This window comes from Pongo abelii, chromosome X, assembly GCF_028885655.2.
Source record: "Pongo abelii isolate AG06213 chromosome X, NHGRI_mPonAbe1-v2.0_pri, whole genome shotgun sequence".
Taxonomy (NCBI): Eukaryota; Metazoa; Chordata; class Mammalia; order Primates; family Hominidae; genus Pongo; species Pongo abelii.
The window spans coordinates 40,957,905-40,983,790 of record NC_072008.2 but is presented as its reverse complement, the minus strand read 5'-3'; the positions used below and the strand labels follow the sequence as shown (position 1 = coordinate 40,983,790).

Here is a 25,886-nt window from a genome sequence, read left to right as displayed (position 1 = left end):
AGGAGTCTCTTTTGTTGTCATAAGCTGTGCTGCCTGGGGTTTGTGGAAGGGTGGTGCAAGCACTCCCTTAGGCCCCCCAGCGGGTGTATACCTAGGTCATGTGCCACCTAGTCCTCTGGCTCTGAGCCCAGCCTAGCACTAGGAGTTGCCTAGGAATTGCAGTGCTTGTGTCCTAGACAGCCTTTCATGTTTACCTAGGACTCCAGAGTACTTTGGCCCACATTAGCAAGGCTTGCTGAGAAACTCAAGTTCCAGCTGCTGCGATGGGCAATTCTCTAGCCAAGGCTGGTCCAAATGCTCCCTCTGGCCCAGCACAGCTTTGCTCTCCACTATGACAGGGCAGCACTGAGTTCAGTGTAAAGTCCCCCAGTCACTGTTCTCTCCCTCCCTTAAGTGCAGGGCCTCTGTTGGGGTGGCAGGGGAGGGGTGGTGTCAGCGATTCAAGACTGCCTCTCCTGCCCTCCTCAGTGCCTCTTTCAGTGATATGAAGTTAAAACCAAGTACTGTGATTGCTCACCTGATTTTTGGTTTTTGTAACAGTGCTTTTCTGTGTGCAGATAGTAAAAATTTCGTGTTCCTGGAGAGGGGGTGACTGGTGTTGGCTTGTATTCCACCATCTTGCTCTGACCCTCTCAGCATTTTTGTTTTCTGAATGTAGATACAGATGTGTTTATGTCAGGGATAAAGTCCATCAATGAGAATTAGAGGGATTGTTCATGTTTCAGCACTTCTGTTCTCAACCTAATGATTATTTAACTAGTTTGTTAGAGATTCTTGATAATGATCTTTAGCCATGCCAGATGTGTTATGAGTGTATAGATCCATAGTTTATAGAACTCTGACTAATGGTAAAACAACCTGGATAATGTTTTGCCTAAGAAAAAGATAAAATATCTCTCATTCTCCTAGATATTTTCTTCAGTAGCTTTATTGAGATATAATTTACATACCATACTATTCACTCACTTAAAGTATACAATTCAGTGGTTTTTGTTATATTCACAGATATGTGCAACCATCATCACAGTCAATTTTAGAACATTTTAATCACCTCAGAAAGAAAACCTGTGCCCTTTAGTTACCACCCCAGCTCTCCTCTAGCCCTAAGCAGCCACTAATCTACTTTGTTTCAATAGATGTGCCTGTTCTGAACATTTCATATAAATGGAATCAAATGTGTTGTGTTGTGATTGGCTTCTTTAACTTAGCTTTTTTTTTTTAGTGTAGTATTTTCAAGATTGATTCATGTGGTAGCTTGTGTCACTACTTCATTCCTTTTTATGGCTGAATTGCATGGATATACTACATTTTGTTTATCTGTTCATCAGTTAATAGGCATTTGGGTTGTTTCCAGTTTTGGATTATTATGACTAATGCTGTTGTAAATAGTCATGTCCAACTGTCGGGATGTATGCTTTTATTTCTCTTGAGTATATACCTAGGAGTGGGATGGCTAGGTCATATGGTAACTCTTTGTTGAACTTTTTGTGGAACTGCCAGACTATTTTACAAAGTGGCCACACCATTTTACATTTCCACCGGCAATGTATGGAAGTTTAGTTTCTCCACATCCATGCCAACACTTGTTGTTACCTGACTTTTTGAGTCTAGCCATCCTAGTAGGTATGAAGTGGCATCTCATTAAAGTTTTAATTTGTATTTTCCTGATGACCAGAGATGTTGAACATGTTTTCATGTGCTTATTGGCCATTTGTCTGTCTTGTTTAGAGAAACATTTATTTGGTGTTAAATTCTAAAGGAGATTATTATTAAACATATTCACAGCTGGTGTGTGAATACCTAAAAATAACATGGATTAGTTCTTTGTGAACTAAGACTATGTGAATGGATTCACTAATCAGTTACTCAAAACTCAAGTTTTATCTTTTATTTATTTATTTTAAGACATGAAATCTCACTCTGTCACCCAGGCTGGAGTGCAGTGGTGTAATCACAGCTCACTGCAACCTCAAACTTCTGGGCTCAAGCAGCCCTCCCACCTCAGCCTCCCTGAGTACCTGAGACCACAGGCACACACTACTGTGCCCATCTAATTTTTAAAAAGTTTTTATAGAGATGGGGTCTTACTTGGTTGCCCAGGCTGGTTTCGAACTCCTGGCTTCAAGCAGTCTTCCCGCCTCTGCCTCCCAAACTGCTGGGGATTACAGGTGTGAGCCACCACACCCAGCCAAGTTTTATCTTTATTAGTTGTATTTCTAAGTTCAAGGAATGTAGCTGAAGCTAGTGTATTTTGAGTTCAGTGAAGTAGTTTAGAGAGTGTTTCATTAATTGTTTATGTTTAAGTGGAGCCATAGGGGCTGGATAAACTGTGGCATCCCAGTAGGGTAGATGCATGTCTTTCTGCTGGGGAGGTCTTTGATACTCTTTGAGCTTGACCTTGGTCTGATAAGCATTTTTACAGTGACCTGAGTTAAGGGAGATGTGAGATGGCCTAAATCTGAGTAAAAGCCAGTTAAAAAGTTGAGAATGTATTAGCAATGTCATGACTGTTGATAAGAAGTTAGTGTTGGTGGCATTGATAGAAATTCATTGTACTAGTCATAGAAGGTAGCATTTTTACTGGACCATGCTGTATATTGGGTCTAACTAAGAATTAGAAGAAATATTTTTGTTGTTGTTTCAGCTCTTCTGATTATTGACTTTCTTTGGGCAAGTGTCTTAACCTAAGCCTCAATTTTCTCATCTCTAAGATCATAGTAATTATCTGGTTGTACTTCCTAGAGTTGCAAAAATCAAATAAAATGTTTGAAAACACTGAGAAATTGTAGAACACTGTGTTTGTGTGATGTTGGTATTAATTCTGGGTACTATGTTTTAAGTTGTCCACTGACAGCCTGTTTGAAGGACATGAGAGAGAAAACTTTAAGTGTTGTTCTAGAATAGAACTAGAAGATGGCCAGGTGCAGTGGCTCACGCCTGTAATCCCAGCACTTTGGGAGGCTGAGGCGGGTGGATCACCTGAGGTCAGGAGTTCAAGACCAGCCTGGCCAGCATGGTGAAACCCTGTCTTTACTACAAATACAAAAATTAGCTGGGTGTGGTGGTGCACTCCTGTAATCCCAGCTACTCAGGAGGCTGAGCCAGGAGAATTGCTTGAACCTGGGAGGTGGAGCTCGCAGTGAGCAGAGATCACGCCACTGCACTCCAGCCTGGGCGACAGAGCAAGACTCTGTCTCAAAAACAAAACAAAACGAAACAACAACAACAAAAAAACCACGAACTAGAAGATAAAGGTTTTAGGGAGGTAGTTTTTAGCTCTGTGATGAGCTCTACTAGTTTAGGTATCCTTATGAAATGCATTGGGTAGAAAACTGATGGAAAGGATTTCTGTATTGCGCATGAAGTTGACCTGTATCTCATAATGGGTGTTTTGGAGTGTTTTCTATGTTCTTTCTAGGCACTGTTCTAAGGGTTTTTTATGTGTTAACTCTTTTTTTTTTTTTTCAATTGATATATCATAGTTGTACATATTTTGGGGGTACATGTGATATTTTGATACATGTACATAGTGATCAAAGCAGGATAATTGGGATATTAATTACCTCAGACATTTTTCTTTGTGTTGGGAATGTTACAGTTATTCTCTTCTGGTTGTTTTGAATATACAATAAATTATTGTTAATTATAATTTCCCTTCTCTACTATCAAATACTAGAACTTATTCCTTTTAACTATATTTTTGTACCAACTTTTCTTCATACCTCCTGCCCCCTTCCCAGCTTCTCCTAACCAGCATTCTACTCTCTACTTCCATGATATCCACTTTTTTAACTCCCACATAGGAGAGAGAATGTGCAATATTTGTCTTTCTGTGCCTGGCTTATTTCACTTACCATAGTGACCTTCACTTCCATACGTGCTGTTGCAAACAGCAGGCTTTCATTCTTTTTTATGGCTGAATGGTATTCCATTGTGTATATGTACTGTATTTTCTTTATTCATCTGTTGATGGACACTTGGGTTGGTTCCGTATCTTGGCTATTGTGAGTAGTGCTGCAGTAAACCTGGGAGTGCAGATATCTTTTTGGTATGCTGATTTCCTTTCTCTTGAATGTATACTCAGCAGTGGAATTGCTGGATCATAGGGTAATTATATTTTTAGTTGTTAGTGGTTTTTTTTTTTTTTTTTTTTTGAGACAGGGTCTCATTCTGTCACCCAGACTGGAGTGCAGTGGCACAGTCATGGCTCTTTGCAGCATCAACCTCCTGGGCTCAAGTGATCCTCCCTAGTAGCTGTGAGACCACAGGCATACACCACTATGCCAGGCTAATTTTTTTGTTTTTTAATTTTTTGTAGAGACAGGGTCTCCCTGTGTTGTCCAGGTTGGTCTGCAAGTCCTGGGCTCAAGCAATCCTCCTGCCTCTGTCTCCCCAAATGCTAGGATTACATATGTGAGCCACCACACACAGCCTATTTTTAGTTTTTTTTTGAGGAACCTCCATAGTGTTCTCTGTAGTGGCTGTAGTACTTCACATTCCCACCAACAGCGTGAGGGTTCCGCTTCCTCCACATCCTCACAAGCATCTGTTATTTTTTTGTCTTTTTGATAATAGTCATTTTAACTGGGGTGAGATGGTATCTCATTGTGGTTTTTATTTACATTTCCTTGATGATTAGTAATGTTGCATTTTTTCATAATACCTTTTGGCCATTTGTATGTCTTCTTTTGAGAAATGTCTATTCAGGTATTTTGCTCATTTTTTAAATGGAGTTATTTGGTTTTATTTTGCTATTGAGTTGAGTTCCTTATGTATTCTGGATATTAATCTCTTGTCAGATGGATATTTTGCAGACATTTTCTCCCATTCTGTGGGTGGTCTCTTCACACTGTTGATTATTTCTTTCATTGTGCATAAGCTTTTTAGCTTGATATAATCTCTTTTGTTTATTTTTGCTTTGCTTTTGTTGTCTTTTTTTTTTTTTTTTTTTTGAGACGGAGTCTCGCTCTACCACCCAGGCTGGAGTGCAGTGGCACGATCTTGGCTCACTGCAACCTCCGCCTTCCGGGTTCAAGCAATTCTCCTGCCTCAGCCTCCCGAGTAGCTGGGTCTACAGGCTCGTGCCACCGCGCCCAGCTAATTTTTTGTATTTTTAGTAGAGACAGGGTTTCATCATGTTAGCCAGAATGGTCTCAATCTCCTGACCTCGTGACTTGCCCGCCTTGGCCTCCCAAAGTGCTGGGATTACAGACCTGAGCCACTGCACCCATCCCAGGCCAATGTCTTAGAGCATTTTTCCAGTGCTTTCTTCTAGTAGTTTCATAGTCTCAGGTCTCACGCTTAAGCCTTTAATTCATTTTCAGTTCATTTTTGTATAGTGTGAGAGATGGGGGTCTAGTTTCATTCTTTTGCATATGATTATCGAGTTTTCCCATCACCATTTATTAAAGAAACTGTCCTTTCCCCAGTGTATATTCTTGGTGCTTTTTTGGAAAATGAGTTGGCTATGTGTGGATTTCTGTGTTCTCTATTTTGCATTATCTCTTAATACAGAAAACAACTTTATGAGATTGGAAATCATGATCACCTCCATTTTACAGTTGAAAAATGCTGAGGCACAGAGAGGTTAAGTTACTTGCCCAAGGTTACAGGGCTAGTAAGTAGCAGAGTTAAAATGGAGAACAAGGCAGTCTAGGTCTAGGAGTCCATGCTTTTAACTCCTTCATTACCAACCAACTCTGGAAGTCTGTAAGAGGAAAAAACCATTTTACTCTACTTATTTTTCCTAACTTTGATATTATGTGTGTGTAATGTTAAGGATGGAGAAATGAATTAGAAAGCTTTCACTTAAAGTGACAGAAAATTATTGCTCTTAATATCAAATACAAGTATATTAAATATTTCTTCTTCAAGTTACTGGAGAATGTTTGAAGAACTACTTTGAAATATGGAAAACTGATATTAATTCCCCTTGAAGTTTACTTTGGAATGATTTAACAATATTTAGTGTGAAAAGGAGATAGTTTTCAGGGATGCTTAATACATTTACCCTTTACTTTAAAGATGATTTCAAGCTTTTTAGATCAGCAAGCCATCCTGTTTGTGGACACTGCTGATCGCCTGGCCTCGTTAGCTAGAGATGCTCTGGTCCATGCACGCCTGCCTAGTTTTGCCATCCCATATGCCATTGATGTACTGACTACCGGATCTTACCCACGGCTGCCAACCTGCATTAGGGTAAGTTCTTTGCCCTCAAGTTCCTAAAAACTAAAGGTTTTGGCACTGGATTGGATTGTATTATTAAGTAGCCCAGCAAAAAACATAGTTAAAACAAACAGTACATATAGTTTGTTTTTTTTCTCTGTAACTAAAGTTGTGCTTTTTTGACATAAGTTGGGGCCAGATGTGAGTAGATATCAGAATGGGTGAAGGTTTTATTTTTTTTTTCCCCCAGGGGTGCGCGGATGGGCAGACATAACATCTATTTCAGATGTGAAAATGCTGCGTGCTAGTTGCTTTTTGAAAGTGTTTTAAACTTTTATTGTTTTGGTAGTTTACTGACTTGGTGCCATATTGTATTTTATACTTGTAAGAACTTGTGGAAGCTATCGAGTGATATTTAGTTGGTTTATAAATAGAGCATAAAGGAGGTCATGTTGTATTATGATCTTAGCTAAATGACTAGAATCATTGTTGCTCTTATGCATGATAGTAATGGCCATTGTTTTTGTATGTAGACTGCAGAAATGAGTGTTGGGATTCTCTTAGGTAAAGTACGAAACACTGTATAAAGACAGGAAAAGATTGAAAAAAAAAATCCCTTTTTGTACATTATTTAAAAATCACTTAAATTTTTTTGCAGGATAAAATTATTCCTCCAGACCCAATTACCAAAATTGAAAAACAAGCCACCCTCCATCAGCTGAATCAGATTCTTAGACATCGGCTTGTAACCACAGATCTTCCTCCTCAGTTAGCAAATCTTACAGTTGGTATGTATCTGAAATTTATTTTTAAGAGTTGATGGCCAGGTGCGGTGGCTCATGCCTGTAATCTCAGCACTTTGGGAGGCTGAGGCAGGCAGATCACTTGAGGTCAGGAGTTTGAGACCAGCCTGGCCAACATGGTGAAACCCCATCTCTACTAAAAATACAAAAATTAGCCGGGTGTGGTGGCACGCACCTGTAATCCCAGCTATTCCGGTGGCTGAGGCATGAGAATTGCTTGAACCTGGGAGGCAGAGGTTGCAGTGAGCCAAGATTGCACCACTGTATTCCAGCCTGGTGACAGAATTTGCATGTTAGAATATTTTCCTCAACAGCTTTTTGGATTTTATTCAAGGAAAAATAGCATTATGAAGATTTGACTGACAGTTTTATGGTGTTTGATTCTATGACTTGTCAGCTGTATCATTTCTCTTTAGTACCTAGAAATACAGTGCTGGTATTTGCAGCTTGGGAGTGGGGCTGGAAAGAGAGAAGAGTCCCCAGAGTTGAGCCTCAAGAAAATATTGTTCATTTATGTTAGAAGAGTTGCCTTTCATTTCTTGACCTGGAAGCTGGCTACTTCTTGTTCAGGAACCATTGAATTGTTGGAACCTTATGAAAGAACCTTCAATCTATTTAAAAATTTTTATAAGTAAGACTGAAAGTTCTAGGTCAGGAGGAAGATTCTCATTTTCTAGCAAAGTACACTTCTTTTTCTTCATCTTTTTCTTCTAAAAGCAAATGGCCGGGTGAAGTTTCGTGTTGAAGGAGAATTTGAAGCCACCTTGACTGTGATGGGAGATGACCCTGATGTTCCATGGCGTCTTCTCAAGCTAGAAATTCTAGTTGAGGATAAGGAAACAGGAGGTAAATCATAAGTAGTGATTTAAATCATAAGTATTAATTTAAGTGTTTGATATTTTTATATTATTGAAATATTCCCAGCTGGGGATGATGGCTCATGCTTGTAATCCCACTACTTTGGGAGGCCGAGGCAGGTGGATTGCTTGAGCTCAGGAGTTTGAGACCAGCCTAGACAATATAGCAAGACCCCCTGTCTGTACAAAAAATTTAAAAATTAGCCAGGCGTGGTGGTGTGCTCCTGTAGTCCCAGCTACTTGGGAGGCTGGGGTTGGGAGGTGGGAGGATCACCTGAGCCCAGGGAGGTTGAGGCTGCAATGAGCCATGATCACGCCACTGCACTCTAGCCTGGGTAACAGAGCAAGATGCTGTCTCTATATATATTCCTGCAAAATAATAAATGTGTGCAGCAATTTATCCTGTAATTTGAAGCAAGTTTTATAATTGTAACTGCCTATTGACCATGGAAGTTTCAGTGTTTCTCAGAGTACAATGTCAAGTTTCTGTAGATAATTTCAGTGCTTTTTAAAAAAATTCATTGTTATTATGTGCTTCCTTAGTTGGTATAGTGACACACTTGTACACCTATTTGATTTACTGCTTTCTTTTCTTCTGCCAACGGAAGATGGGCGAGCTTTGGTTCATAGCATGCAAATCAGCTTCATCCATCAGCTGGTGCAGTCTAGGCTCTTTGCTGATGAGAAACCTCTTCAGGATATGTACAACTGCCTACGTATCCTTCTGAAATTTGAGACATGTATTTGTAAGGATTTTGTGGTACCTCTCCCACATTTTTCATTTGTCCTTAGTCTTGAACTGTAGCAGCCTACATTCCTTGCCCCCATCTCCCCCACCCTTTTTGAGATGCAAATAGGGCTGGAGAACTGGCCACTGTGAAGAATAGTGATATGTTTATAATAAACCAAATTTAAAATTTTACTGTTGACTTTGCAGGTAAAAGCAAAAAGTGATTAGTTAAAAATAGTATAGTTTGAGGCTGAGCACGGTGGCTCATGCCTGTAATCCCAGCACTTTGGGAGGCTGAGGCGGGTGTATCACTTGAGGTCAGGAGTTCAAGACCTGCCTGGCCACCATGGTGAAACCCTGTCTCTACTAAGAATCCAAAAAAAAAAAAAGCCCGGTGTGCTGGCGGGCACCTGTAATCCCAGCTACTAGGGAGTCTGAGACAGGAGAATCGCTTGAACCCGGGAAGCAGAGGTTGCAGTGAGCCGAGATCGTGCCACTGCACTCCAACCTGGATGACAGAGCAAGACTCCGTCACACACACACACAAAAAAAATAATAATAAAAAAGTACTGTTTGGTGAAAAAAAATAGTACTATTTGGTCAATCCATGTTCTCTAAACTATGATGAATTAAGACACAACCCAGACTTTATGGTTTTATATTGGTTTAAAATTAAATATAAAACCTTTTTCTGAAATTATGCTATAAATTATAATACTTTTTACGATGAGCCATTGGAGAAATAATCATTTCAGAAATTTTCTTCAGAAATTTTTCTCCAGTTTTTCAATAAGAGAACCTTCCTTAAATGAAGTTCGTCTGTACTTGATTGTTGGTGTAATGTATTAATTTTACTTAACAACATCTATCAGATTCTTTCTGTTTATCACTTCAGTTAGAAGTGTTACATTCCCAAACTCTAATGTTAATCCGAGAACGGTGGGGAGACCTTGTGCAGGTGGAAAGGTATCATGCTGGAAAGTGCCTCTCCCTCTCAGTTTGGAAGTAAGTAAAATCAGTTCTGGTGGGTTTGTGCTATGACTGTAAATACTCTTTTTATTTCTCTTTTTCTCTCATACATCTGATTTAATATACAGTTGACTCTTGGACAACACAAGCTTAAATTGTGTGGGTCCACTTATATGCAGATCAATTTGCAAGATGTGAAACCTGCGTATAGGGCCAACCTTCCCTATACGTGGGTTCTGCTGGCTGACCGCAGGACTGACTGCAGGACGTGCATTTGCGTCGATTTTGGTATTGGGACGGGAATCCTGGAGCCAGTCTCCCAAGTATACCAAGGAATAACTGTATACCAATAGCTATGCACCTCTAGTAACATGCTTTTGTGTAGTAGGGTCCCGTAGTATTATGTAGACCACATAGGACATCCATAGTTGACACCTGTCTTAGAACATGTTTTAAATACATAGACATTTACCTGTTTGTACTAAGACTTACTATTCTTAAAAAGTTTGAGAGGTTAGTTTACTTTGGGTTTATACCAAATTGCTAAAAGACCGTTAGGTTAGAAAAGACCATTAGGTTAGATTGTTGGGTATCATTTTTTAAAACATGCATGCTTATCACAGTTTTCCACTTTGAATTGTGCCTGTTAAAAACTTTCTTTGGGAGAAAATTTGTATTGGACTGTTTATAACTCTCAATTCCCTGTTTGAACTTTACTTGATTCCTGTTTTTCTCCCCACCCCGGCATCTTATTATCCCAAATGACCCCCATTTTCTGTAAAGGAGTCAGAGGTGAATAGATACTACTTAGAAGACAGGTAGTTTTTGTTTTGGGGTTCTTTTTCATGTGTGCATATGTTTTATTTTAAAATTATATGTCCTTTTTTAATGCAATAAATCAAATATTGTATTGGATTACAGAATAGCTATCTTCCCATTATTATTCCCTCCACAAACACTGAGGGCCTGCCGTATTCCAGGCTCTGGCTAAACTGCACAATGGATTGTCTCTATTTTATTCTAGAAGTTAACAGACTGTGTTGAAAAAAATTCTTCATTTCATTTTTTTCTTTAGTCAACAGGTTCTTGGGAGAAAAACTGGAACAGCATCTGTTCACAAAGTTACAATTAAAATTGATGAGAATGATGTCTCCAAGCCTTTACAGATTTTTCATGATCCTCCTTTGCCAGCTTCTGATTCCAAATTAGTAGAAAGAGCCATGAAGGTAAGAGATCTCAATATATTTTAATATTGGTTTAAATGAATGGAACTTGCCATTTATCCTTAAACTCTTAGCACAAATTTTTAAAAATATCTAATTCTTCCTAAAACCTTTTATGAAACTTATTTTAAGTAAATGTTACACTTCTTACATTTGTTGTTTTTTTAAAACATCTGATACTATAATATATAATTTTTAAGATATTCTTTCATATTTTATAATTTAGATCAGATACCATTTTAATTATAAGGTCTGGCATTAGCGCACCATAACTGATTTGTAATATCTTCGCCTGTTACTTACCAAAATGTTAACTATAGTTTTTAAGCTATCAATTGTAAGTTAATTTTTAACTCAATACCATATTAGTTAATTTTTAACTTTAAGTTTGCTTTCTATTAGGGTTAACACTTAATCAGTGTGATTCCAAAAGGAAATATTTTGAAGCACAGTAATCTACTCTTGGGCTTTTAAAGTAAAAATGTTTAAATTGCACATTTGAATTTGTTGTTCTTATTTATGCAGATCGACCACTTATCAATAGAAAAACTCCTGATTGACAGTGTCCATGCAAGAGCTCATCAGAAGCTCCAAGAACTGAAGGCCATTCTTAGAGGCTTCAATGCCAATGAAAACTGTAGGTTCTTTTAAATTGACATTTGTTTTTCTTTTGTTTAAACTAGAATCCAGTTTTATTTGATGAGAATCTTAATATGACTTTTTCCTGATATTTTGCTTTTATTGTGGAAGCTGGTATTTCTGCATTTTAACTTGTGATCTACCAAACTTATCCTAATTTTTACCTTGTTACTTATTTAGCTTGGCCTCATTTTTGAAATATTTGTGTATTGGATTTCCTTAAAACTTCATGAAATGGGGCTGGGCATGGTGGCTCACGCCTGTAATACCAGCACTTTGGGAGGCCGAGATGTAAGGATCACTTGAGGCCAGGAGTTTTAGACAAGCCAGGGCAAAAAATGAGACCCTGTTTCTATTTATAAAATTTTTTAAATAAAAAAGAAAAACTTTATGAAACATGAGCTAACATTTTAATATGAACCTTATTTTTAAACTTTTTTCTAGTGATAAAACAGCATTCCAAATATTTATAATATACTTGTAAAATATGCCCCTTTGAGTGAAGCAGAATTCATCCCTTGGCTTTTTAAAAAATTTTTAAAAATTATTAACAGTTCAAATAAGGAATGCAGATACATGGACATAGTGAAAAATCTTCCAAGTTTAATTACCTAGTAAGTATATTCAGAGCTTTGAGGGACAGTCATTTAGAAAGTAAACCCTTTCATTCTGGGAATATAGGTTCGCAACATCATAATGAGCATATTTACTATCCCTGCCCCAATTGTTTTTGGCCATAATTACCTTGTGCTCACAGTGCACAGTCTTTAATTAAGTTAGATGACGTAAGTGAAGTGCCTCATAAGTAGGAAGTCTTAATAGTGCTAGTAACGAAGGTGCTGCCTTTTGTCATCACAGAGCTCAGCTCAATCCATTATACTTAAAGAAGCAGCTTCTTAGGTATGTACTAGTAACTCTGGATTAAAACCACTTTAACAGAAATAGATTTTAAAAAATTGCCTGAAGGAAAGACAGAAAGTTAGAAAAATAGGTGTGTATTTAGAATACATACTCATTCAAAGAAAGTGAAAAGATAGAGGTGAAAGAGGGGATCTAAGATAAACCAAAGCATTAGCTTATATTTTTGAAGAGACTAAGGAGAGGGGCAGCCTAACTTAACAAAAATGCAAATATGGGCCTTAAAAAAGAAATAAAGGATCTGCCAGAAATTTGGTGAATGTATTGGCTAGATGTGTCTTGGGGGTGCCTGTCCATTAGCCCTATCAGGGTTTAACATTAGCTTTATCAGTACTTCATTATCTTAATTTAATTAAAAGCTTCAGTAGAAGGCCCTCCCCTTTAATCCCTCAAGCAAAGATGTTAAATACAGACCTAAAAATTATGATTGGAAAGTATAATTGAAACTCTCACTGGAGTTAGAAAGGCTACTAACCACCACCGCCTTTTGGTCTTTTTTTCTTAACAGCTTTATTGAGATATAATTCACATATAATTACCTCATTCAATGGTTTTTACTGAAAGAGTTGTGCAACTATCACTACAATTTGATTTTAGAACATTTTAATCATCCCAGAAAGAAACCGTGTACCCATTAGCAGTCACAACCCATTCACTCCTCTCCCTTCCTGCCTCCCTTTTGGCAATCATTAATCTACTTTCTAACTCTATAGATTTGCCTATTTGGACATTTCATATAAATGGAATCATAATGTGTGGTGTCTTACATACTGTTTTTAACACATTTTTTTTGAGGTTCACAGCATGTTTCAATACTTCATTCACTTTTATTGTCAAATAATCCATTGTATGGCTATACCATCTTTTGTTTATCCATTCGTCATTGTTGAACATTGGGGTTGTTTTTCTTTTTTGGCTATTGTGGATAATGCTGCTATGAACATTCATGCCCAGGTTTTTGTGTGGACATAAGTTTTCATTTCTCTTGGCTGTACACCTAGGAGTGTAATGGCTGGGTCTTGTGGTAACTGTTTAACCTTTTGATGTGTTTAACACCACTTTACAATCTAACCAGCAATGTGGGAAGGTTTCATTTTCTCCACATCCTCACCAATACTTGTTATAGTTTGCATTCTTTTACATGAGGATATGCAGTTATCTCAGTAACATTTGTTGAAGACTATTTTCTCCTATTTAATTGTCTTGTCACCCTTGTTGAAATTCCCCTTTTGTTCTTTTTTAAGAAATGGAGTCTCACTGTGTTGCCCAGGCTGGTCTTTATCTATCTATCTATCTATCTATCTATCTATCTATCTATCTATGTATCTATTTTAAGTCCATGGCCTGCTGAACAGGCTGGTCTTATGCTCCTGGGCTCAAGCAATCCTTCCACATTGGCCTCCCAAAGTGCTGGGATTACAAGCGTGAACCACCGTGTCCAACTCTTTTGTTCTTAAAGAAGACTTTAAGTATTTTGCAATCTTAATTTTTCTAATTTTTCAAAACTTCATTTGTTGAGATTCCAGAAAATAGGGAGTTTGTAATCTTTTGAAAGGCTCTGGTTTACTTTAGTATCATCTGTAAACAAGGCTTAGTAAGTTAAAAAAACAGAAACAAAAAACTATGATTGCCAAGGGATAGTTAAATTACTTTGAAAAATAAACTCAAAGCATACGTTTACATAGGAATGGTTTTGTGTGCTGTTACCTAGGTTCTGAAGATTTCTAAAGAGAAATTTAGAGAAATCTTCAGAACCCAGGTGTAAAATTCCTTTTTGTAGAAATGTTAGAGATCTGAGTTCAGCTCTCTGCTCTTGAACAAGTCATTTACACTATTTGGGCCATTCTCCTCATCTGAAATTTGAGGATATTATAATAGTCCAGGCTCTTCCTAGATCTTATACTCTAGTAGGAATGTGCTACACCAGTGGTTTTCAAGCCCTAGGTGTTTTGTAGAGTCCTAGGTGTTAGAGAAGGGTGCCTTAGGGACTATAATTTGGAAGGAAGGGGGAAGCTTGCATGCGGGGTTGATCTCCTCAGTTCTGCTTTAATCAGGACAGTTCTAGAAATGAGGACTGCTAGAGGAAAGGGTCTGCCGACCCACCATTTTAGGGCATGTGCTTTAACTTGTTTTTTAAATTCATGTGCATGCATTTATACTCTCCATGTAGTCTTACTTGATCCTTTTTTGTGATGGGTGAGCATGCTTTATTAAGATCCTTACTGGAACCAGGGACTACATAGTCTATTCTTAGAATCCCTTAGCGCAGTCACCCTTAAATCAGCTGGCTTTTCTTCTGACACCTAACTGGAATAACCCAAGGAAATGAGTAGCTCAGAGTGGAGCATTTCAAGGGAAGGCTAGGGGAAGGCATAGACTTCAGGTTTTGAGCAGCTCAGGCATGTGGTTTTGTCGGGGTAGAAATGGTTTAGGGGAGAGGAGGCAGGACTTTGGAGATAAGTTCCAAAAAGGCAGTGCAAGGCACTGAAGGTAACTTGAGATATGGCCCAGTTGGCAGCATTGCCTAACTCTTGAAAGCCAGGGTGCTGCTCCCTTGTGTTGTACTCTACCCTTCAGCACTTATAATCAGGGCATCATGATCAGTTTGGAAGCTATGAACCACACACAGCCATTCCTAATTGAGCATAGTTGCTGCTCTTTACTCTTCACACTGTATATTACTGTCTGTTCATCCATTCTCGTCTTGTTTTCAATAAATGATAGAAATAAAAGGAGATATGTATATGTTCTGGCGGGACGAAATAGCAGCAAGTCCTGTCATCTTACACTGCTTTTAATTCCCTCTTCTTTATTTTCTTTGCAAGTTTCCCCATTTTTGTATACCTAAAACCTGTTGCCTTTAAATGCTTTAGGGCATTGTGTATTTTATTTTCTGTAAAGAAAAATATGGACATTGGTGGTCAAAAAATATGTACATTGATTTGTGTCAGAGTATTTCTTGTCTTTTGAACTGTGTTATCTGTATTCTTCTCGGATGCCCTATTTTTCTAAGAATACTCAATTGTGTAATTAGATTGAAATTATAATTGTTACCCCAATTCCCAGAACTAGTTTTACTCTGTTGCCACACTTTAGAAATGGTTTTGCTTTAGAGAATTCACTCCTACCCTGTCAGGAATTGTAACACTATGGAAAGGTTTCAAAAATCAGCAACTCTGTTTCACATTTGTAATAACTTTTTATTAACATAGTAAGTTCAGCAAAACATCACTGATTTGAACTAATTTGTCACATTGGTCTGAATTATATGGTAAAAGAAATTTTTGTTTTTGCCCTTTTTGTTCTGTTTTTTTCAGGTCAGAGTTCTGCTGGATTTGCATGTTAAACATTTTGTATACAAATATGTATTAGATGTACAGGTTGAGTATCCCTTATCTGAAATGCTTGAGACCAGAAGTATTTCAGATCTCGGATTTTTTTTTGGGTTTTGGAATATTTGCATTTATACTTACCGGTTGAGCATCCCAAATCTGAAAATCTGAAATCCAAAATGCTTCATTAAGCATTTCCTTTGAGCTTCATGTCAGCACTCAAAAAGTTTTGGATTTTGGAGCATTTCAAATTTTGGAGTTTAGGATGGTCACCCTATGCTTTAAAGCAATTTATTTTTCTCTAATTAAATATGTCTTCTGCAATCTTTTACTTTATTAATTTGTTTGATAATTTGTTTGTGTAGACAGTACCAATGGTAATGTCATCCATTTGAATTACTGAAAATTTATAGTAAAAGGTTTTGGTTTGTTTCTTTGATTCAAAAGGAATATAGATAGTATACATTTGTCGAACACTTTGCTTTTTAAAGCACTTTTACAGCCTTGTCATTTCTTGCTCCTAACAACCTGTGGCGTGGAGGGGAAGATGTTATTGTCCTTGTTTGACAAAAAAGCAGGCAGAAGCCACGCCTGGTGAAAGGCCTGCATCACCACTCCCCTCTGCGCCTGCCACGTTACCTCTCCTTGGGAGCACCTGCATCGCCATTCCCCTCTGTATCTGCCTTTTTTTTTCTGTGCTGTAGCTTCAGAGGAACTTGGTAACAAGAAGAGCATATTCCTTTTACAACCCCTCAATCTGATAAGCACTTAGTGTGTTTTCAGTGTTTTGCTTGTTTACTGGATTTCATTATGTCACTTGCAGAATTAAGAGAAATGTTAATTGGGCCTGGTGGAAATACTATGAAACTCTAGATCTGGTATATTGTCAGCTTTGGGGATTTGTGTTTAGCAGTTGCCTATGTTCTTAATTCATCTGTGACTTGGAGTGTACAAATGACTTGAAAAAAATTTTTTTCCTGGGTAATCAATAATATTTATTAGTTTCAATACATGGGCTCTAATTGCCAGAATACCTCTTTTTTATGAGGAATGGCATTGAAAATCATGAGGCCATAGAAGATATTTATTCTGTTTATACAACTAGTTTTCTTTCCATTATATAAAAGAGAAAATCCTTAAAAATTAATTAGCTTATTAGTAATTACCAAGTGAAAGTAAAACTAGAACTCAGCTCACTGATGAAGTTGAATTTTCTCTAGCTATTTCAACCCTCTTTAAGAAATTTTGGATTTTTTTTGCTGTAGTATTTGAGACAGGCATGTTTGTTTCAAGTCACCTTGAAAATTACATTCTTTCCTTTTTGAGCTACTAACTGACATAATAATACTATTGCAAATTTTGCAAAATCATGTTTTTCCTCTAACATTTAGGATCCTTCAATAGTTGGTTTGTTTGTACTAATTGATTGAGAAATAATTTTTCTGGAAAATATTCAGATAGAAAAATAATTTTTAATTCTTGATTGTTCAGCTTCCATAGAGACTGCACTCCCAGCTCTTGTTGTTCCCATCTTGGAGCCCTGTGGTAATTCAGAGTGTCTGCACATTTTTGTAGATTTGCATTCTGGAATGTTTCAATTGATGCTTTATGGACTTGGTAAGTTACTAAATGATATAATCATTCAATGTAAGAAAAATTATTTTTAACAAAAACAAAATAAAGATTTTCTGTCATTAGGTAATAGAAAGAATGGTATATGCAGTGTTGAAAGTGGGTATGGAGGGCGCGGTGGCTCACGCCTGTAATCCCAGCACTTTGGGAGGCCGAGACGGGCGGATCACGAGGTCAGGAGATCGAGACCATCCTGGCTAACATGGTGAAACCCCGTCTCTACTAAAAATACAAAAAATTAGCCAGGCGTGGTGGCAGGCGCCTGTAGTCCCAGCTACTCGGGAGGCTGAGGCAGGAGAATGGCATGAACCCGGGAGGCGGAGCTTGCAGTGAGCCGAGATCGTGCCACTGCAGTCCAGCCTGGGCAACAGTGTGAGACTCCGTCTCAAAAAAAAAAAAAAAAAAAAAAAAAAAAGAAAGTGGGTATGGAAACCATAACTCTGACTGATGTCAGTTCCTCGGGGCCGTTTTAACTACTTTGGATTTTCTTGTAGCAGATGTTAAACTTCCCAGTATAAAGCACATTCATGTTTCCTTATGCAAAATTAATAATGTTGATGGCTGCTATTTTTTAGGTTAACTTATCTATCCCAGTAGCTCAGTTTCTGTTTTACCACTGGGTGACATGGAAATCACAATAAGGAATTCTAATGTCATTTGTGGCCGAAGAACATTTTTATGACAGTAGAAACATCTAAGATGACTTGAGGTACAGAATCCTGGAGGAAAGGATTTTTTTTTCTGGCCTAAACACAGTAGAAATTAAAGTTTGATTTCTTACTTGTTCTGTTACTGAGTCAGTGTTCTGAAATGATGAAATAAGAATTTAGTGTTTTTGTATTGCTGTTGGACAGTGTTCTTGAATATATTAGGACATCTGCTATTTGAAATTAATATTCAGCTAGAAAGGTTGAAAATAAAGGGCTTTCTGGTTATATTTTATAGCTATAGATTTTTTTTCTATGGGCTGCTCATGGAAAACTGAACTAATTACTTTGAAGGACATCACATTTATGATGGCTAAGTGACGCATTTATGAATTACTTTAACTGTGGGTTCCAAATAAGGCAAATATTGTTTGTTCTTAAAAACTTATATTTAGGCCGGGCGCAGTGGCTCACGCCTGTAATCCCAGCACTTTGGGAGGCCGAAGCGGGCAGATCACAAGGTCAGGAGATCGAGACCATCCTGGCTAACATGGTGAAACCCCATCTCTACTAAAAACACAAAAAATTTGCCAGGCGTGGTGGCAGGTGCCTGTAGTCCCAGCTACTCAGGAGGCTGAGGCAGGAGAATGGCGTGAACCCAGGAGGCAGAGATTGCAGTGAGCCAAGATCGCGCCACTGCACTCCAGCCTGGGGCGACTCAGCAAGACTCCGTCTCAAAAACAAAAAAAAAACCTTATATTTAACTGTTTTTCTGATTATTAACATAGTACATACTCATAAATAAAAAACTTAAACACACAAAAATTAGAAAAGCACAGAAAATAGTCTTTTAGGGATGTATACTTGTCTTAGCAGCTCAGGCTGCCGTATCAAAATATCATAGACTAGGTGACTTAAACAACAGAAATTTATTTTGTCATAGTTCTAGAGGCCAGAAATTCAAGATCAAGGTGTCAGCATGGTTGATTTCTGATGAGGGCTCTCTTTCTAGCTTGTATATAGATTGTATATAGACAGCTGCCTTCTTGCTGTGTCTTCACATGGCTGAGAGAGCAACTTCTCTGGCATCCGTTCTTATAAGTCTGCTACTGATCCCTTCATGAAGTCCCTACCTTCATGACCTCATTTAAACCTAATTGCCTCCCAAAGACCCCTTCTCCAAATACCATCACACTGAGGATTAGGGGTACAGCATATGGATCTTGGGGGGACATAGTTGATCCCATAGCGGTGCTTTTCTAATTTTTTCTATACTTTGTCCCCATTAGTCAAAATCATTTTTTGTCTTGCTTTTTTTTGCTCATTATTCTGTTTACTATCATTCTCTAGTGTCATTAAAAATTTTGACTTAATTTGCAAGCTGATCTTCAGCCAACAGCTCTTCTATATGCCAGAGATCATTTGTGTTTCATAAGTGAACATTTCAGTGGAGTTTTTTGTTTTTATGATTTTTAAGGTTCTAAGTCTAGTAATACTATGGGTTTTAAATACTTATAATTTAAAAATACTGATTAAGTAGACTAGGAGTTTGGGGAATTAAAATATAGGCAAAGAACGGATTCATGTATTTGTTACTTATTCTTTCTGCCAGTGTACATTTGCTATTAGTTGTCATATCTGTAATGCTCCCTAAATGTTAAAGAGGGAAAACAAATTAGGTTGGCTTATATCTAATGGTACATTTAGTTTAATTTTTCTCTGACTCAAAAACAACATGATTTTCTGCCTTAAACAATAATTTTCATTTGTTTTACGCTACCTAGATAAAGATTTTGTTTCTCATGTAAGCAATTAATTAATGAAGTGCTTTATTCTGTAGACCAGGCCACTCTGGATGACATGGAGAAGTCTGTGAATGATGATATGAAACGAATCATACCCTGGATTCAGCAACTTAAGTAAGCTTATTTATATAGCTCAAGACTAAAAATGGAAACTTACTTTGACAAGATATGTTTTCTTCTCCATCATTACTCTTGGTCATTCACTGTCCTTAAGGTTTATGACATGAAACTTAAGTGCCTTTTGGTACCTTAGAATCTAAATTCTCTTGGAATAGTTCCAAGATGTCAGTTTCTCATATCAAATTCTCCTCTGGAGCAAATATAGGTGTGAAGGGCATAACACTCAACTTTTATCCCTTACCACATTTTCTTCTATACAAGCACTTCACAAATCACTTACACAATGAATTTTATTCTATCAAGCATTCTCTGTAATAAAGTCCTATTTGTTCTTATCCAGGGTAATCGTCATGGTTGACTACCAACTGACACTTTCAAAATAGTCATTTCTGCTTCTCGAACACAGTCATTGAATTTGTCTCAAAATCCTTTAAATGCTTCACACTGTTAAACTAAATAAAATTGAAAATGGAGCTAGATATAATTCTGTGGAGTTTCATTACCACTCTGGTACACAAAGGTACCCTTATAGCAACTCTAACAAACGCTTTCTTAAAATTAATAGAATTCCAAAGGATAAAAAAAAAATTCAGAGACTAAAACCAAAACTGGCAAATGGAGAAGGGGGTGGGGGTGTGGGGGTGGGGCGGTATCTAAAGAAAAGACTATAAAGTGGGATCTGTTGTTCTTATAATCTTTTAGCCTCTGCCCTTCCCTTTAGCCAATATTTGAAAAACTCAATATAACCAAGTAATGTTATATTTACCAGGGCATGATTTTTTTTTTCTTTTCTTTTTTTTTTTTTTTTTTTTTTCTGAGACAGGGTTTTGTTTTGTTGCCACCCAGGCTGGAGTGGAGTACAATAGTGTGATCTCAGCTCACTGCAACCTCTGCCTCCCAGGCTCAAGCGATTCTTCTACTTCAGCCTCCTAAGTGGCTGGGACCACAGGTGCATACCACCATGCCCAGCCAATTTTTGTATTCAGGGCATGATTTTTTATTTTATTTTATTTATTTATTTATTTTTTATTGAGACAGAGTCTCACTCTCTTGCCCGGGCTGGAGTGCAGTGGCGTCATCTCGGCTCACTGCAACTTCTGCCTCCCGGGTTCAAGGGATTCTCCTGCCTCAGTCTCCCGAATGGCTGGGATTACAGGTGTGTGCCACCATGCCAAACTAATTTTTTTGTATTTTTAGTAGAGACGGAGTTTCACCTTGTTGGCCAGACTGGTCCCAAACTCCTGACCTCAGGTGTGATGTGCCTGCCTTGGCCTCCCAAAGTACTGGGATTACAGGCGTGAGCCACTGTGCCCAGCGCAGCGCATGATTTTTAAAGCCAGTAGATAGATAATATTATGTGAGCCTTTTTTTTTTGAGCAGCTATTTAGTTTATCTGTATGTGAAAAAAAATCAGTCATTAATCTGGGTAATGATTTCTAAAACTTTTAGTGTTTTAGCATCATTGTGCATTTTGGCTAAATAAGCAAGGTTTAAATATCCTAACATGCTTAATAATTCACATCTTGCATAATTTGAGGTTGTTTATCTGGCAGTTCTAGCTGCCCAAAATATAAACTAAAACCAGAAAGTTAAGTCCCAAAAGCCTTTAACTTACCAAATGTGTGCCTGTACGTAAACTTACATAATTTATTTATAAGAAAAGTCCCCAGATTGTCACTTATAATAGTGTTTCTCAGATGATCTGTGGTGAATGACCAGTTTATCACTAATCTATCATGGGACACTGATTTTTCAAAATAACTTTATTGAGGTATAATTTACATACCATAAAAATGCACCCATTTTAAGTGTACAATTCAATGATTTGTAGTAAATTTACTGACTTTTGCGAGCATCACCACAGTCCACTTTTAGAACATGTAGGACATTTCCATCACCCCAAAGAAATGTCCATTTATAGTTAGTAACCATTCCCAACCTCAGAAAACTATGAATCCACTTTCTGTTTGCCTTTTCTGGTCATTTCATATAAAGTAGAATCAAAATATGCTGTCTTTTGTGACTGGCTTCTTTCACTTAGCATAATGTTTTCAAGGTTCATCCGTATTGTAGCATGTATCAGTACTTCATTCCTTTTTATGACTGAATAATATTTCACTGTATGGATATACCACATTTGGTTTATCCATTCATCAATTGATGAACATTTGGGTTGTTTCCACTTTTTGGTTATTATGCATAATGATGCTGTGAACATTCATGTGTAAGTCTATATGTGGACTTATGTTTTCTTTTCTCTTGGAGTAGAACCAAGGAATGGAACTGCTAGGGCGTACAGTAATTTGTTTAGCTTTTAAAAGAAAATGCCAAACTGTTTTCCAGAGTGGCTGTGCCATTTTACAACCTCATCAGTAATGTTGCGAGAATTTCCATTTCTCTACATCCTTGCCAACAATTGTTACTGTCTTTGAATATAGACATCCTAATGAGTATGAAGAAGTATCTCATTGTGATTTTGATTTATATTTCCCTAACAAATAATGATGTTGAGCATCTGTTTGTTCATGTGATTACTTTTTTAAATAATGTGCAATAAAAATGAATTCTAGGAAAAAAGAAATGAAAGAACATATATAAGATATAAGCCCCAATGTTTTTTATTGGAATCAACAGATAAAGTTATACTTCAATAAATATAATCAGAACAAACAGGAAAAAAGAAAATTATAGAAACTGTGTACATTTTTCATTGAAAGTGTATACACAGGCAATTAATATAGAAAGTCACTTAGACTCAAGTTTTTTGTCCCGCAGAATCATAACAAATAATGAAGAGTGAAATAGCAATTCCAGATCGACTTTGAAAAGGCCACCTTGTATATCAGTATTTAGAATTTTTAATGTGACACATGAGCTTTTTTCTTGTTTGTAATAACTTGTCTGCATTGGATTGATGATCATGCTAATCATGAGAGATGTTTCTCATGTTTTCCTTTTAATAACATACGTAGTAGAGGTATCATTCTCACAAAGGTATGTTGATGGGAATCAAAGTAGAGATTTGAAATAAATTTTAGCAAGTTCAGGATATTCATTTTTAACTTTTATTCAAAATGAAGCAAGTGATGGTATATTTTCAAAATTTATCTTCATTCCTTCATCAGTAACCAGTTCTTGCATTTGATCCATAGAGTTGTAGTTAAATTTGTCCTTCAATGAAAAAAACAAAATGGTTTCCAGAACAGTTGACAAACTACCCTTAAAATGTCATATATTATAACATGGTTTTACTGCACATAACTGGTATACAGTTTGTACCACATGCAACTTGCCACACAAATGTATCAGCACCCAGTCTGGTCTTTGTCCTATTTATCAAGGCAAGTCTGCTGATCATGAGCTGGGATGTTGTGGCATCGTTATGCTGCTGTGAAAATTCTTATTTTCTGTAGTTTCATTATGCATCAGTGGAGTTTGTGAACCAGCCATTTTATCCCTTTTTTACATATTATATGGTATCCTAGCTTCAAGGATAGATAATCAAATAAAAGGAATAAGAGGAGTACTATATTAAAAACATCAGTGAAATCTGGCAGCTTACCTGAAAGGGACGTGGGAACAAAGGTAGTTAATACTACTGGGACCTGCTAGGTATACTACACACTTCACACATACACAATTTAAAAACTGGGGCTATATAAAGAATGTTGAGATTAGTGGGTGCTGTCTTTAAACTATAGGAAATCTGTCACTCCTTAATAATAAACTAACATAGTATCTCATCCTTATAGTTAATTCTACCTTATAACTAAGATCATTCACATTGCAGTTTAAACTTCTTAAACTAAAACTAGAATTGACAGTAATGCAAAACTATGAAAAAATGATTTGTCATTATGGCCATGTGTCCTTTTATTAGTTCAGTTAAATTTCAATTAATTGTTTTTTTAATGGTCTTTAATCATTTGTAAATTGATAGCACACAGATAATTAGAAAAGTCTGAGATTTGATGTGGATTATCACTTTTAAATTCAGGTTTTGGCTTGGACAACAGCGTTGCAAGCAGTCTATAAAACATCTGCCTACGATAAGCAGTGAAACATTGCAGCTTTCCAATTACTCAACTCATCCTATTGGAAACCTTTCTAAGAATAAACTGTTCATTAAACTTACCCGCCTTCCGCAATACTACATTGTAAGTATGCAAAGGAGTGATTTGGAGTGATCAAGTTTAGTAATTCTGTTAGTATCTTGAATGACTTATTGTTTAACTTGCCAATGAATTTTATTGAATATTTGACTTTCGTATAGTGAAACCTAGGGGTTTAGAATGGGGGAGAGAGGAATGTCATGTCTCAGTTGGGGAACATAAGGTATAACCCCATCCCTCACTCTAGGGTGTGTCCTATGTTGAGGCCTAGTCTTTGATTGGAATGAGACAGCTCTGTAAGAATAAAAAATTTAAGACCAATTCCTATAAAGGTCTGGTGATGTTTTGATGTCAGATAAACTTGTTTCACTTGAATATTAACTTGTATAGTGAAACCTTTCAAATATGGACTGGCTGAATTAGCTTTATTTTTTCATCCTTCTTTGATTGAAGGCATCTTTCATTTTATTGAGTATGTGTTCCTTTCAGTGCACAGTAAGGTCCTCTCTTATTCCTTTTTCACTGTTTCTGTATGTTTTTTAGTTTCTTTATTTTTGAATTAGTTAAAATTTGCAATAATTTTAAATATGAACTCATCCTGAATATATTTTCCTGCTTGTTGAAATTTCTGGCCGGGCGCGGTGGCTCACACCTGTAATCCTAGCACTTGGGAGGCCGAGGCGGGCGGATCACGAGGTCAGGAGATTGAGACCATCCTGGCTAACACGGTGAAACTCTGTCTCTACTAAAAATACAAAAACAAAAAATTAGCCAGGCGTGGTGGCGGGCGCCTGTAGTCCTAGCTACTCGGGAGGCTGAGGCAGGAGAATGGTGTGAACCCGGGAGGTGGAGCTTGCAGTGAGCTGAGATCGTGCCACTGCACTCCAGCCTGGGCGACAGAGTGAGACTCTGTCTCAAAAAAAAAAAAAAAAAAAAAGAAAGAAATTTCTGTATATACCAAGTAGATATGTTGGCTAAGAATCTATGTTTTACAAATTTTAATTCAGGCCAGGTGTGGTGGCTCATGCCTGTAAAACTAACACTTTGGGAGGCCGAGGCAGGAGGATCACTTGAGCCCAGAAGTTTGAGGTCAGCTTAAGCAATATAGTGAGACCTCGTCTCTTATAAAAATAAAATAAAAATAAAAATTTTAATTCAAGATTGTTTGTTGAAAGTAATGGGAGTGAACTTTTTAAGGTTTTGACCTGTACTTTTAAAAGATACTATTTTAAAAGGACACCATTGTAGGCTGACATATCTTAAGCTCGGGATACTTATGTAGACTAATGAGTCTGTCATTGATCTGAATTTTTCTTTTTTCTGAATTTTAAAACAGCAGCTGTAGAACTAGATTTGGCCCACTACAAAAGACTATTGTTTCAGTTCTCAGTGAGCTTGCTTGGTCTACATGTGAAATGATAATACAGAATACATGCATCATAGCGAAACCCATGAACATACAAAGATCTCTTATAATCAGCCATGCACAAAATAAGATAAAAATGGTTATAATTTATTATTTTCTGACATTTAACCAGGCTTTAATGTCAGTGACCAGTGATCTATTATAAAGCAATAATTTGTTTCACATGGTTTAGACCAAAACTGAGTGTAGATTATTCCTCGTCCTCTAGATTTATCACTTAGGGGTGATATGTTCATAGAAGTGGAAAGAACTACTAACATGGACATTAAAAAGAACAGAGGAAAGTCTTGCTGCGGTTGATCTCCCTTTAAATGTCTTTCTGCCATTTTACCTTTCTTTTTTGGTTAGCTTTATTAAGATATAACTTACATAAAGTAAAAATACAGACTTTTAGCATGAGTTCTGATAAATGCATACAGTTGTGTAGCCTCCATCTCACGGCACAGAACAGATCCATTATACCCCAAAATTCCCTCATAATACCCCTTATAATCAGCCCCCTCCAACT

General features: G+C 37.2%; 1 protein-coding gene across 11 annotated transcripts in view; it reads left to right on the top strand.

Moving 5' to 3' along the window:
* The window catches only part of MED14 (mediator complex subunit 14), an 86,510-nt gene that overhangs the window by 15,292 nt on the left and 45,332 nt on the right, over window positions 1-25,886 (top strand). For all 11 annotated transcript variants that reach the window (XM_063721390.1, XM_063721389.1, XM_063721388.1 and 8 more), the window contains exons 4-13: window positions 6,025-6,198; window positions 6,824-6,953; window positions 7,686-7,814; window positions 8,434-8,541; window positions 9,428-9,560; window positions 10,600-10,750; window positions 11,273-11,384; window positions 17,128-17,253; window positions 19,756-19,834; window positions 23,838-23,997. In XM_063721390.1, the coding sequence (XP_063577460.1) occupies window positions 6,025-6,198; window positions 6,824-6,953; window positions 7,686-7,814; window positions 8,434-8,541; window positions 9,428-9,560; window positions 10,600-10,750; window positions 11,273-11,384; window positions 17,128-17,253; window positions 19,756-19,834; window positions 23,838-23,997 (1,302 nt within the window). The remainder of the gene's footprint in view (window positions 1-6,024; window positions 6,199-6,823; window positions 6,954-7,685; window positions 7,815-8,433; window positions 8,542-9,427; window positions 9,561-10,599; window positions 10,751-11,272; window positions 11,385-17,127; window positions 17,254-19,755; window positions 19,835-23,837; window positions 23,998-25,886) is intronic.